Genomic DNA, 15,653 nt, shown 5'->3' on the forward strand with positions numbered 1-15,653 from the left:
GTTTAATACATCATTAAATCATAAATGTCACAAGAACTGCTAAACATAATTTTCAAGGACTGTTCACACTGACTGCTGTTTTGTTTGGTTGCTAGCAGCAGTTATTACTCAGTTGCTGCATACAACTGCATAAGGCTGTGGATCACACAAGCTTCACTGTCTGGACTCCAACTGCTGGTCGCCGCATTGCATTAAACTTTAAAATAGATTTTTTTGCTGCATTCCCAAGTCAGTCTTTGTTGCTCATAGTGTGTCGAACTGGCAACCATCATTAAAGGTTGCTTTACTGGTGCAAATTTGCTAGTGTAAATCGGTTTCAGGATCAAAAATAAAATAATTTAGCAAAGAACTACTACTTTGTTTAAAAAAAGTTCTATTTGAAAATATCCACATCATAGTGACTACGGTTCAAAATTTGGTGTCAGGTCATTTTTTTTTTTTATTAATATTTTTATTCAGCAAGGACATTAAATTGCTCAAAAGTTATGGATAAGACATTTATCATGTTATTTATTTATGTTTTAGAGCCATATCATCAACAATGCCTACAATGCCTAATAGCAATATTAACAGTATAATTTTAATATATTATTTACAATACTAACATATTCTCAAGAAGCAATCACTATAAAATAAACATACAAGTAGCAATAATAGTACTGATTAGAAAAATAATAATATAAATAATACACAAATACAGATTCTTTCAATTTAAATCAATAATACAATTTCTAAAGTTCTTCCAGGAGAGACCTTTTTTAAAAATGTATTAGTTTTTATTTATTTATTTGAGGAAAAACGTAGTCTAATATTTAAAATTGGACATTCTATTAAAATACGTTTCAAACTCAAAATATTCGTAAACACAAATCACAAATTTTGTATAGTATATTGCACATAGTATATATATAATATATAGTGGTTCCAACATAAAAATCATGCAGCAAAATTATCAACATTGATAACAAGAAATGTTTCTTGAGCATTGAATCAGCTTATTAGAATGATTTCTGAAGCATCATGTGACTCTGAAGACTGGAGAAATGGCTACTTAAAATTGAACTTGCCAATTGTGTCAATTCACAGTCTATTTTATAAGCATTTTCAGAAAAATATACTTCCTATAGTATGTATAAGAAAACTGAACTAATATACTGCATAAGTATCTGGATTGAGCTTCTGAAGAAGGCAATTGTCGGCGTGTGGCATCCTCCTCGGAGACTTCCACTAATGCTGCTTACCAAACACAAATGCACACTAGTACAGCTGACAAACTACTCATAAGCAAAAGCTTTTAAAGGTCACTCAGCATCTGTTCTAATGGACAGTTATGATAATGTTAATGTTTGTCTCAATAGCTAATGGGGCTTTCAGCTGTTCTATGCGACAGAGCCCAGAGTAAGAATAACTACAGCACGAGTTCCTGGACTTTTACAAAACAGAAACTAAGCTATAAATATCCTATCAAAAGTAATGAGGTGAGGACAAATTAACTATCACAGCTGAAGAAACACTTAATATAACAATGACATTATCACTTGAAGGCGCACAACGTATGTTTTTGCTAACTCATATTCCACTGCTTAAAGGGACAGTTCACACAAAAATGAAAATTGTCATTATTTACCCAAAAACTGTGTGAGCTTCTATCTTCGTTTGAATATAAAAGAAGGTATTTTAAAGAACGTGAGGAACCAAACAGTTGTTGGTGCCCATTGACTTCCATAGAAGGGAAAAAAGTACTATGGCTGTCAATGAGAACCAAAAACGGTTTGATTACCCACATTCCTCAAAATAACTTTTTTGTGTTCAACAGAGTAAGTCATGAAGGTTTGGAATAACATTAGGGTCAATGGATGATGACTTGATCTCCTGTCTTCTCACACATGACTTGTACGTCTTTTCCGATTCAAGCTTATTTATTCTTTGCATGAACTGAATCTCTGATTCTCTGCAGGCAGAGTTTGTGTTCTAGTCCTGCATCTCTAAATATAGCACCATAATAACACAGAGCTTTTGTTGGGATCAGCATGTGGCATACTGCACTTACATGAGGTCTGGTCTGTATCGGTGGATGAGCGCACACAGGGCCAAGCCGCTCTTCCAGGACATGATGAGATCAGACACGCTGACACCTCTGTATCCCTCCGTCTGTCTTTGACACCAGTTCAGCAGCTTATTGGAGCGCACGATGGACTCTGATGGGGGAAAGCAAAGTCAAGTGGTGCCGAAGCAAGAATGTGCAGATTCAGTAATGGGATGCGCCAACATCCAATCGGATGTCACATGAGCAGAGCAGCGTCTGAAGAACTTTCACGGTGCATTTCATTGCTTTTTGAGAGGTTCTAAAACATTCAAGACACCGACGGCATTGATAACAGTTCTCAGTTTGAGAAAATCCACAAATATTTGTTAGTGAATAGTTGCATTTAATTCTAAAGCACTCCAAGACAACTTTCCATTCCATGTCAGTTACTCTTCTCATACAATAAACCGTACAAAGCTTGTTGAAACATAGAAGCCTGTAGAACACCATGCATTCGGATTAGAGTAGTCCACAAAATTACCTTGCAAGTGCTTCTCAAGCAGAATTTCTAGGATGAAAATAAATCAAATTATACACATTTACATTTGAGACTATCCAATGTAAGGAAAGACTAAATAAAAACATGGAAAATGTATGCATCCACAGCTGATGTGCAATAATAATGCGATACTAAAACTACCAACCATTTCTTGTGAGTTTAGGAGTTGAAAAGTTGACCACATTCTCCATGTCGACACGCAAATCCCTGGTTTCTCCAGTATCTAACAGATGTTGTACCTGCAGACATTTATATTGTAAAACTAATATCGCCAATATCTAGAAAGCACGCAGAATGCAGATAAAATGGCAATATGTGCATAAAGTAAGATCAAATGAAATGTACACAAAATTAATTACCTTATTTACAGATTATTTACTCAAAAGCAAAAAAAAAAAAGTAAAAAAATAAAATTGACACGGTTTAAATTTTGGAACACACCAATATTAAAATTACAGCAAGTTAGTAAAATTAGGACAAATAAGCATATGTTTCCGTTATAGCCAATAACTGATAAATAACCAATATAAAAAATAAAAACATTGAAGCTATATATTAATTTTAAATACCAACAAATGATAATGTACAGTATAATAGAAAGAGAGAGAGAGAGATTTGCTATTTATTACATTTAAGTGTTAAATTGCAAAAATATCTAGACAAAACTTGCAGCTGTGTTTTCTGACCGGTCAGATGTGCATAAACCCACCTGGTTGGGTCTCACTTGGTGAAGGCTGATGTTGGGGTACCGTGTAGTCGGGTCTACGCTGTACTGGCTAAAATTCTTGCTCACATTCTCTGGAGTCGTCTGAGGCAGCAGGCGATAGATACTTTCCCTGAAACCCAAAGGAGCCGGGCTTGTTTTCAGACCCAAATTCCCTTCATTTTGGCATTCATCCCTTTAGTGATGTCTCAAGATGAGACCCAAGAGACATCATGCAAGCTACTTGCTCGTAAAAAACTTCTGCTTCCCCACAAACAGGCTGCTTATTGAATACAAAATGCTTTACCACTGTGAATTACCCTGCAGTATGCAGCTAAATAACAGTGCAGGAAGAAAACCAGCACCACAGTAAATGACAGCTTTAAGTGACTTGAGCTGTTTACTGCTCAGTTTGAAGACACAATCACAGTCGATCTCATCATAAGTTCTGTATCACTCTAGATGTGTTTGGTATAACATCATATTACTCATTATTTTTAAAGTATGCCAAAAGTTTAAATATTCAGACACAAATCAGATAAAAATGCAATAATTGCATATATTTCCATTATCATATTTCCAATATCATGTGAAAACAAATATCATGTTTTTGAAAGCCTTATTATTGCATACTGTATCTACATTTAGTACATTTATGCATTTAGCTTTCATCCAAAGCGACTTACAGTGCATTCAGGCTATACTTTTTTTTTTTTTTTACCTAACGTGTTCCCTGGGAATCAAACCCACAACCTTTTGCGCTGTTAACACAATGCTCTACGACTGAGCCTCGGGAACACTTATTCTCCATTTTTAAAAACAAACAGCATTCCATTCTGTGCATAGCATGTCTTACCGTTCAGCAAGCACCTCCAAAGGGGAGCTTCCATGAGCCCAACTCCGCACCATCCACGCTGCATCCATGGCTGCCAAGAAGCCTCTTGCTATTCCAGTGCCCATCGGCCAGAATGGCTATAAACACACACACACACACAGACACAAAAGACACATATACATCAGTCAACTTGTTTCTAATACACTAAGACTAAGAATGAACAGCTGTACACTACATTTTAGAAATCAGTCACCTTCTGTCTGGAAGATGGAAAAAATGCTCTCACAGTCGCGGGCTAGCTAGTGAAACTGAGTGTGTTGTTTTAACTGAATGCTTTCATTACCACGGCTTCTGAAGTGGTGGTTTCAGATTTATGTGAGAAAATGTATTTTCATAAATTTAAATTTGTCGAAGGAAGACGTTGGAGAACAGCAAAAGCCAATTTTGCGGTACTTCATGGAAAAACACCATCTGGTTCTATTAAAGGAAGTTTTAACAAAAACTCTTTCATGAACCGTCTTATTTCCCTACTCCACATCGGAGTTTACACTCACCTCTAGAAGGCTGTCCCCCACCAGGGCTACTAGCAGCTTATGGCCATTGCGCTGGCGGATGAGCGCTGCATTCTCTGAGGCGTACATACAGGTGAAGTCAAACATGGCAACGTCAGGTTGGCCGTAATGGTTGATAGCAAAGTCCAGTTTAGGAAGCTGATGATTGGTAGAGAAATCTGCTGCTTCTCTGGCATAGGACAGCAGAGCCTTCTGGTCAACATTGGCCCTGGAGAGCAGCATTTCTGTGTCAGCATAGTCCTGTTCAAGAGCGAAAAAAATTTTTTTTTAATAAGACTGGTATAAAAGCAATACAATTTGTTACAAATATTTATTTAAAATGTGTTTTCTTCAATTTTGTATATATTGTATTTTACATTTTGTGTATGTATGTATGCATACATGTATGTGTATGTGTGTGTGTGTGTGTATATATATATATATATATATATATATATATATATTAGGGCTGTCAGTTTAACGCATTAAACTTATGAAAAATAACGCGATTCAAATATTTTAACGCCGTTAACGCAATGGCCCCGCCCCCAGACCTGTATGTCATCTTACATTTAATACAGTTGACTGTTGACAAATATGATGCAGGGCAACAACTCATATGCAGTTATGCCCTAAAATTAAAGATATTGGTGCAAAAAAATCCCCTGTATTAGTTTGTGTCTCATATTTATATTATACAATAAGCGATATCACACCTAGAGTAGTATCAGACAAGTACTGATTTTTTGATTTTTTGACTTCAAATTTGATTTTATACAACAGTTCAGTAAAAATAAAAAATAAAAGTTAATAATCTGTTATGTTTTAAACACAATATTGTCTGTTTTTACTCCGTTTTGTCAACAAAAATATTACCTAAAGCCACAGAATTGTTGTGCATCTCCAAGCAACAAAGTGGTTAGTTTCTGAATAAATCCTCGTTTTGAACGAATCAGGTGAATCAATGATTCAAATGCCCATTCATAAAGAGAGCCATTTACTTAAATCCTGAATTAATCAGCTGAATTTTTGACTCAAAGACATTTACCACCACCAGCTGGCAGTTTTAGTTTATCATTTAGAATATTTCATTAAAAAAGTGGGGAGACTTTAAAGGGATGGTTAACCACAAATAATGTAAACCATTTACTCAAATGACTTCAATTGCATGAATAAAAACCATAGTTTATGTTAGGCAATTGCAGCCTAAACAATTATGTGTAATAAATGTTATGTTGAATCAAATCAAATATTTCTAAAGCTACCACTTGTAATTTCTAATTAATACTTTCTCATTTAACACAAAAAAAGCCAAGACTTCACAATAATAAAATAAAAAAAACAATTAAATATACATTGTATTTTTTACGTAAATAAAATATATTATGACCAGTATTGAGGTTTGTGGCATATTTTTGATAAGATAGCATTTAACAGAAACAGTCAAACTATTTAATTTCTTTGGCACTGAGGAAAACATTTATAAAAAAAAACGTTTAAAAGGCGGTTATGATTTAAAACTACGCTCAAAGTTTTCTGCAACCGAAGAGCACAACGAGGCATATAATTCAGTCCTGAGTGGCTGTGGGTGTGGTAATGGGATAACACTCTCAATGCTGACACTCATTTAAAATGGCTTCATTCTGAGTACCATTACAGTTAAAGCGTAATCCTGCATATTCAACAGCAGTGTTTTGGCCAGTGACAATGCAAAATGCAAAGTAAGCATCCCTCTCTTGCAACCTGTCTGGCTACATTAATTGGCATCATTACTGTGCATCATTATATCAGTTGTATTATGCAAGAGTTTGTGTGTGAGTGTGAGAGAGAGGGCTGGGACTGAGGCTCCCTGTTAACGAATCAACAAACTTGGCAGTACTGGGAACAGAGCAGAAGAGCTCAATGTGAATAAAAGGGAAGAGACTGTCCGCACTAAGTAATGTTTATTTACACTCCTGTGGCCTCCTAAAGACAGAATTAAACACCTAAACTTTCAGAAATACATTTTATGCTGATTTTGTGCTCAAGAAACTTTTCTTGTTATTATCAATGTTTAAAACTGTTTTTTAAGGATTCTTTGAACACTATAGAACACAATTCAAAAATATAATTTCTTTTCAACATTAAAAAAAAGTATTTTTTGTAACTTTTGATAAATGTAAGGGGCCGTTCACATATCGCACATTTTGCACACTCAAGTTCGTCATTTCCAATGTAGGCGTGCGGCATGCTCGCTCATAATGGAAGCGACACGGTCACGACGTGCACGCGCCCTTTTTTTCCAGGCGCGTCCGACTCCGCATCGCATCGAGTTAAAAACATCTCAACTTTTCAGAATGCCACAAGCGCACCGCGGGTCATGTGACAAGAACTAACCAATCAGCTTCATCCTTTCCTGTAACAACGTTGAAAGCTCAGCCAAGATGAAGGAACAGCTGACCATAGGATTGTCATTTTGAAATGAATTTAGTAGCAGAGCTACTGCAAGGGATTTTTAGAGCTGCAAATCCATTTTTCCTTTGCTGAAATTTCTGCGTCTTCATGGAGAGAGCACGTCATGGTTGCTTAGCAAAGGCAGACGCCTCAGGGGCGCAACTGCCCGAGCGATTTGGAAAGAAGGAGAAAGCGGCGCGCATAGTGTTTTTAGGCGCGATATGTGAACGGCCCCTAATGCATCCTAAAACTTATTTCTTTCAAAAAATGAATAACGTAACTGATATCAAACCTTTGAACGGTAGTTAATAATCATTAGCGGTTCTAGGTATGGTACTTTGGCATGCAACACCTAAAAGACACCTAAAACCAGATGTTTGTGCAGGTTTTAGATGGTTTAAGAAAAGGGTCAAAATCCACCTAAAACAAACCCCGGCCAGCTAAAACGAGCTTCAGCTGTTTGTGCTTGTTTTTTCAATTCAAGTTTGTATTGCATTTCTAATCATCTGCCTTGAGCAGAGGTGTGCTAGTACTTTACCAAGGGACAGAGAAAGGCAAACAGGAAGAGAAAGAGATAAAGAGGGAGGGAGAAGTGAGAATAAAAGAGTGGAGATTAGTTAGAAAACTGGTGCTAGTCAAACTCTTTGATCACTCACATGTAGAATAACGCCCTTCTCCAGCAGGCTTTGCTTTTTGGCAGTCATTACAAAGTAGTGCGTGTCATCCTTATAGTAGACAATGTTTTCCAGGTCAATTCCTGTGAAGGCAAACCAAAAGAGAAAAGACTAAATGAGCGAGCGGGAGGAAGAGATTGAAGTGGAGATGTGACAAAGCACATCAAGAGGGGGAAAAATAGGGGGACAGAGACAGAAAGAGGAAGTAGTTTGCATCCGTTCACAGATGTAATTAAGTTCCTTCTGTGCGGCAGATAATGCGCCCACTCCCTCCATCAACAGGACAGAGAGAAAGAAAACAGTGTGATTATAACAGTGATTATACAATGCAGAACTCAGAAAACAGCAACAAAGTCTGCCAACTCAGCACAAAGCACAGGGACAGCTCTTCAAAATGAGATTCTTCAAGTATTTGTTTCCTACACTGCTGGATCTTCTAGAAACACCACAAGAGCTTCTCTAAAAGTATAACAAGAGTTATTCTGTTAGCTATGAGCTGTAGCAGCTGTTCTTACATCAAAGTCTGACATACAGTATATATATTCAATAAGAGTGCTTACTGTACCTGTGGCTTCTCTAAGGTCCTGGAAGAACTTCTGGTTGAAGATGAAGGCTACTCCACTGATCTCCTCCACCTTTGCTTCTGCAGTCGTGTTGCGGTTAATGAAGTTAGCTGTGATAGCAATAGCCAATTTGCCCCTAAACTCCTTCCTCCTGAAACCTGGAGAGACAGCATAAACATTCATACGTATGAACGCCAAAATATTTATGCAGATCAACAACAGATTTCCAATGACAAAAAATTCGATTTTTTACATATTTAAAAAAAAGGTGAGTGCTGCAAACCCATGCAAAGCCCACCAACTTTTTTACTAGGTGGCTGCCAGTTTTACGAAGACACTGATTGTTTTGAATGTGTTGGTTTGCAGTTGTTAGTGTTTTAGTCAAAATCCATCCTATGCATATCTAGTGACCAGAAACTCAATGAGTGTCATTTTTAAAATGTACATTACACCATTTAGTAACTCATTTCCTTTTTTTTTCTCATTTAGCAGGCAAGCTAAGGACCCATTAACCTGATCAAAAGTGACACCTCACTCTGTTCATCAGTTTGTACTGGCTAACCAATTGATTGATGTTTGCCTACAAAACATCAGAAGCTTGCGTTCTGCAAGTGAAGGGCGTGTTATTGTGCCATCCCAAAGAGGCACAAATTCACTAGAGGTCATTCCACCAGGAGGGAACATTTACTGTTACTGTACCTCCTGGTGGAATAACCTGCCCCACTCACTTCAAGCAGCAGAGTCCTTAGCCATCTTCAAGAAATGGAGAAAAAAAAAAATCTCTTCCATCTTCCATCATTTTTACCCTCTAACGCTACCACTTTCTAAGCTAATTTTATTTATTTTTTAGCCAAGACTTCTCATATCAATTGCATTGCTCTTTTGTTTGTTTTGATTGCTTCTATTGTCCTCACTTTGTAAGTCGCTTTGGATAAAAGCATCTGCTAAATGACTAAATGTAAATGTAAAAGTGACAGTAAAGAATTTTACATTGTTACAAATTATATTTATATTATAAAAGCCTTTCAATGTCCTATTTAAAGAATCATGAAAAAGTATTTAATGCACCGAATCCGCATATTAGTATGATTTCTGAAGGATCATGGGACACTGAAGGCTGGAGTAATGGATCCTGAAATCTTAGCTTTGCATCACAGAATAGAATTATATTTTCCAAAAAAGAAAAGTTATTTTAATTGTAAGAATATTACACAATTTTAATAAATTCTGCTTTGGTGAGGATAAGAGATTTATTTCCAAACCATTTAAATCTTAAAAATGTCCTATAAACATCTGAATGAGTGCAAGTTTACAAGATTTTACACCTATTTTTGATTTGCCAAGTTTATTCATTCAAGTATAAGCACAGTTCTGCTGAATAGCAGCATGATCTGAAATGTCATTCATGTCTGCAGGACAAGTTACACACTGAGGTTTGTTCAAATACCTAGGCAAGCACCACTAATTATTTTTGTTCCTGTCTAGACAAGAACTAAATATTCAAAGAGAGGACATTCTCAATTATGATTTTATATGAAGTGCTATATTCTTACCTGACAGCGTGTTTCTCCTCCCATCAGCCCCAATTATAACATCGAACTCTAGCTCATTGACTGGATGTGTTCTGGGGTGGACCTCGGCTCTCCACCCAATTCCTGGAAAAACCAACAGCATGTTCAGCGATGACAGACAAGTCTTGGTATCCGTTCAGGATATGCCTAGGCTCTTTAGAACTACTGGTATTTGTGTGGAAATAGAAACATACGAATGGAACTACTGAACTCTAGCACAGAAAGGACGTGAGAAACCGATCTTACTCTCATTCTCTTGGTCTTCTGGTGGCTCAATGAGGCCTTTGAACTCCACGTTGACGTGAATCTCGATGCCAAGGAGAAGAGCTACCTTTAAGAGCATCAGCTGCAACTGACGAATACCTGCAGTAAAAAAAACACTCCATTAATACATGGTATTAAAATCTGACTTAATCTGGACAAGCATTCTAGAAAAGTTCCCCTGATTAGATACATCACTTTCACTAGTCCAATTTATTTTCTTCTTGGCCAAAACTGTTCTATCTTGCCAGCAAAGTTTAATGACCTTGTTTTGGCAGGTTTTCCCCAACACATCCCACAATGATTACATGAGTAGGTGGCTATTTAACGTCTGGGATGAATCAGTATACACTTGATGGGAGTCCTTGAACACTTCGGAAGGTGGTTTGAGTAATTGAAAGTCTCCAATGTATGTATAACCCATCAAGTTTTGTGCTGTCCACTAGCGGTCATGTGTAATGGATGTCTGGATGTCAAAGTTAATTTCTCTCTAAAATAAAAACAGTTTGATATACTACTTACTGATATGGTCGATGGCTCCAGCACAAAACTTGCCGTAGAACTTCTTGGCTCCAAGACCCCTCAGATCCTGAATGGTGAAAGGCCAAAGATGGAGCACATTGTTTCGGGAGAATGCATCCCTCTTCTCCAACAAAACCACCTTGGCTCCAAGGAAGCCCAGCTCTATGGCTGTACGCAAACCACATGGTCCAGCTCCAATGATCAGACACTGAGAAACAATTCATAAGGGGTAAAAACCTAATTATCAAGCCACAAAGGCCATAAAGGATCTATTTTAAGCAATACCAGACCATTTCAAGTTTGAGAACTAATAACCAAAACACTCTCTTTCACCCCAGGGAAACTTTCATACTTTGGTTTTGGCACAGGCCCTTCCTTTTTTGTATTTTTCATGGCTGGCGCGCTTGTCTAACTTGGCCCAGAGAGCTTTGGCTTTCCAGTAGTTGAGCTTGGACTTGAGTTTGTGGTAGAACACACGGTATTCATTGGGCTTGAGTTCCAGGAAGTCACAAAGCTCTTGAAAAGCCTTGAGAGTGCCTTTGCAGGTGGTGGCCTGGACGAAGCGGTCAAAGAGCACATGGGACTGATTCACCCCTTCTCCCACCACATTGACACCTCCATCTCCCATGGTCCCTTGACCCGACGAGTGGGGATTATGGGACAGGCCCCGTCCAGTTTACTCAGAGTCTCTCTGTATGCGATTCAACTTCCGCCATAGGTCATTTTCACCCTGAATGAAAAAAAAAAAAAAGATGTATCACATATTTTATATATACATCACTGTGGGTAGGGCTGGGTACCGAACTTCGATGCCTTTATGGTATTGGTAGTGATTGGCTGTCCACCAGCACGTGACGGGGAGGATTTCTGAAGATACTCGCAGTCACACAACACAAGTGTAGTTGTTTTTTCTCAAAACGTTTCCATTTTACAATGGCAAAGAGGTCTAAAGTGTGGCTACACTTTATAAAAGTGGATGCCGAGTCAGCAAAGAGCAACATATGCGATAAGAGTATTGCAACCAAAGCCGGCAATACCACCAATTTAATGAAGCATTTGTTTGGATGAGTGTTTTGCCCTCCCTCCCTGTTTAGTTTGGTCTACTCCATTGCGTATCTTGAAACACGCCCCCTTTCACGTCGTCTAAAAAAAAACAGAGAGAGAGAGACAGATTTATCTGGTACAGCAAATTTCTCTAAGCAGCAGGCCACTGTATACGTTCACTTAAAACATAACCGACTGTGTTTACGAGAATACTTGTAGAGACAATTATTTTGATATAATTGTGTGTATGTGTTCATTCAGAAGTTACGATACACGAAAGATGAATTCATTCTCTGTACGCGCATTGTCTGAATGAGTGTGTGCAAGCTCCGAACACGCGCAAATTGTTTAAAACGCTTGAATCAGCAATATTTAGAAACAAGTGCAAACGAACAGCTACTATCCGCTTCACCCCTTCAAGCGAGTGAACAACGTGAAGGAAGTTAGTAATTTTACATCACTATTCACGATAGCCCATCGGACTGGAAAACACAATAGCCCCGGGACTTGGGGCAAACGATTTTGCGAGCCCTGCACCTCAGATCTATCCAGTTTGTGAAACACTGGTTTCCACACTGGTTTCGTTAAACAAAATAAATTATTATTTTAAAAGATCGACTCAAAAGAATCATCGGTTCACTAATCCAATCATGAACTTGTATTACCGAGCCAAAGATGATCTATTATTGAACATCTAGTAATGAATAAAGACTTCAAGTTCATCTGTAAAGCACAAAGCTTTCGTTTGAGTTTATAAACTTCTATTTCAAGCATGATTCGTATGGATCTGCTAACTGAATGCAAAGTGTGAGTTCTAGAAGAATGTTTGTGTCTTGATGAGCATGTATTGTTCACTAGAGCCCCTTTCACACTGCCATTTCAGCAAATACACGGGTAAAGTGTTCCGGCAATTGTTCCCGGGTCGCTAGATTTTGCACTTTCACACTGCCAGTGATTACCAGGGATATGTGCGTGCTTTCACACACAAACCGTAAAGATCCCATAACGACACGTGAAATCAAGGCGTGACGTGTAATGTATGAGTCGAAAACGTTAGGCACGTTATACTTTCACTGAAGCAAGCGAAAGATCTCTGCGTCAGCGCGGAAAGTGAGGAACAAATTGATCTCTGCTTCATTACAGTTCGCACATATTTTTTCGTCGTGAACATTGATCTTCCTTCAAAACAGCCGGTAAAAGAGTTGCACGATAACGTGCGTCATCACTTCGACACGGCATTAGATCTGGCTTTTGTTCACACAGCGCTCGTCCCGGGTTGAAACCGGCAATATTACTAGGTCTCCGACCCGGGTTCAATGGCGGAATCAATCCCGGGACGTGCCCCCGGGAAAGGGGCTTAGGAGTCGCTAAATGAACAGCTGCTGTTCTTTTTTTTTTTTTTTTTTCAACGGAGGATCAGTTGCCCTATTGGTTAGAATCCCCAAACTGTTTACTTAAATATTAAATTATTAAATGACATCAAAACAGGGGCGTTTGCGTTATGATGTGGTGGGCTGCTGTGGGCCAGAAAGTCCAGGGCAACTTTTTGGTCCCAGTCCGCCCCTGAATGGCGCACCCCTATTCAAAAAGCACAACCAGTTGTATTAATAATGTTATCCTGAGGGTGAAGTGTTACCAGAATTTTTTTTAATTAAGGTGAAAAATTAAAGTTTTTTGTTTAATGTATTTGTGTTGATGTTGAAATGGATTTTAAAACATATGGTATCGAAAAAAGTACCATTAGGAACCGGTATCGAAACTGAGGTATCGAAATTGGCACCGGATTGAAAGATTTTGAACAATACCCAGCCCTAACTGTGGCACATGTGGAAATGCAGAAAAACTACGCAGAAGTAAAAAAAAAAAATTATTAAATATTTTGGCTTATTTTGAAAAAGATGTTTTATTAATTATCAATGAGAGCACATCAATTCTTTTTTTTAACCATTTCGGATGACTTTGCCTAAAAATAAGTGCAGAAAACGCAACAAAAATCTGCAGAGAGCATCTATGCCTTCTTATTAGATTTTCATCAATGATAAAGAGATGATAACATTTAAATAACATTTCCACAAAGCATGGCTTTAGCAGAAACGAGAGACATAGAAGCTCCCTGGTTTAGATGTTTCAGAAACAAACTATTTAAACAGGCATACCTTGCTATCCTATAATCTGCAGAAATGATGTCAGAAGAAAAAACTAAACCAGACAAAATAATATTATTTTATGGATCTAAACAGGGAGGTAAGAACAAAAGCCAAGTCTAGTCTGTGATAAATGACCAAATTTTAATTAAACTCTCTGAATAAAACAAGCATTATTACAGGATTAAGTTGCTGCCTACTTATTTCAGTATAGTGACGTATATTCAACTGAAATACAATATTGAATCGAGGGCAGGGTTTTATTTTAGTGTTCCTCATCTCCAACTCACACTCACAGCAACCTAAAGGTTGGAGGTGTGGTTAAGGATATTCTTTGCAAGTCATCAAACTGACGTCATCACAGAAGGAGTGCCATTCCAGAGCAGAAGCAAATGTTCTGATTTTGATTAAAGATTACCAAGACAAAAGTCTTTTTTTTTGTTGATTAACTTACACAGATTAATTGTTCACCTTAAGACTAGCAATGTCTACTAACAAAGCAAATGGAATCAATTTTGATTTCATGAGGACTTTAAGATATCACTTTGTTTCTATAGGGCAAGAGCATGATATAACGCAGTTATGCAAACAGGTCCATAAAACGGGTTTATAAAAGCCCAAGACGAGGCAGACATGCAGGGGTGATGATCGCGCTTTAGCTACAATTGCCCCAAGACTCTGGAATGATCTGCCCACTTTTAAGTGGAATTTAAAAATCTATCTGTTTGATAAGGCTTTTAATTCTGTTTTAGCACTCTTTTTCCTTGTTGTATATTTTGGTATAACGCATGTTATAATGTAGGTTCTTTCCCCCTTCCTCTTGGTTTTACTGCTTTTTACTTTTCATTGTTTTATTGCAGTTTTTAGTAATTCTGTTGTAAAGCACATTGGTCAACTCTGGTTGTAGTATATAGTGCAATATAAATAAAATTGCCATTGCCATTAAAAGTTAACACCTTTCATCACCACAGAGTGGACTGCCAAAACCTTGTCTGGAAAATTTCCCATAGCCTAAAGGACCTAGAAGCTTTAATAAAGCCGAGAATGCCCCATGCCCTTATCTCGGAGACAGTGACCACAGGAAGTCTAATGAACGCACAGCAACCCAAACAGGAAATGCTGTAATATTGGAAGTTTGTGCATTCTACTGTGAAAGAGACACCCCAGACATGATAGACCAACCCCAGTACTGCATGAATAACAAAAACTATTGCTGACACCAAAACCTAATCAGGTGTGGAAAAGTCTTGCATCGCCAAACAGCCTGTTCCTGTCAGCCTGTTCCTCTTTAGAGCTTATTTTGGTCAAGAACTGGCCATTTAAACAGGAAGAGACCTCCTGACATTTAAAGCAACCAACCACAGTTTACTTTGGATTTAAATGGTGAGAAAGAGTCTCACAAATGAGTCTCTCAGAATGTTGCATTCTTCGATACAGAATGACAAAGACCAGATCTCACTGACATTGCCAACAAATGGGGAAAAAGCCCAGAAATGCTGATGACCAAACATTTCAGCAACAGTGTGCATGAAACCGCTATGAAATAATATTTTTAAAGCAAGATTTTCTAAGACATTCTAAACAAGTGGAGAAAAAAAAATACGGAGTAATCAAAAAAAGTTTATGAATACATAATTCCAACTAATCAAAAAAAATCACATTTAGACTGTTTTTCAATCTGCAACTGAAAGTGGCCACAAAGTTAACTGTCAGCCACTGAAATAGAACATCTAAAATATCACAAATTAGCAGTATGTCAAGGCCAAG

At 37.7% G+C, this 15,653-nt stretch overlaps 1 protein-coding gene across 2 annotated transcripts in view; it reads right to left on the minus strand.

The window, feature by feature from the left end:
* Positions 1–15,653, minus strand: part of mical3a (microtubule associated monooxygenase, calponin and LIM domain containing 3a) — an 84,294-nt gene that overhangs the window by 42,873 nt on the left and 25,768 nt on the right. The window contains exons 2-13 of one of the 2 annotated variants that reach the window (XM_059506771.1): positions 11,051–11,428; positions 10,699–10,906; positions 10,162–10,278; positions 9,898–9,999; positions 8,347–8,502; positions 7,764–7,864; positions 4,678–4,935; positions 4,145–4,260; positions 3,295–3,421; positions 2,731–2,824; positions 2,568–2,594; positions 2,051–2,198 (exon numbers count right to left, since the gene is read on the minus strand). In XM_059506771.1, coding sequence (XP_059362754.1) covers positions 2,051–2,198; positions 2,568–2,594; positions 2,731–2,824; positions 3,295–3,421; positions 4,145–4,260; positions 4,678–4,935; positions 7,764–7,864; positions 8,347–8,502; positions 9,898–9,999; positions 10,162–10,278; positions 10,699–10,906; positions 11,051–11,326 — 1,730 coding nt within the window. In that variant the 5' untranslated portion in view covers positions 11,327–11,428. The remainder of the gene's footprint in view (positions 1–2,050; positions 2,199–2,567; positions 2,595–2,730; positions 2,825–3,294; positions 3,422–4,144; positions 4,261–4,677; positions 4,936–7,763; positions 7,865–8,346; positions 8,503–9,897; positions 10,000–10,161; positions 10,279–10,698; positions 10,907–11,050; positions 11,429–15,653) is intronic. The other variant, XM_059506772.1, reaches the window with a different exon arrangement.

Source organism: Carassius carassius, chromosome 23 (genome assembly GCF_963082965.1).
Source record: "Carassius carassius chromosome 23, fCarCar2.1, whole genome shotgun sequence".
NCBI classification, from domain to species: domain Eukaryota; kingdom Metazoa; phylum Chordata; class Actinopteri; order Cypriniformes; family Cyprinidae; genus Carassius; species Carassius carassius.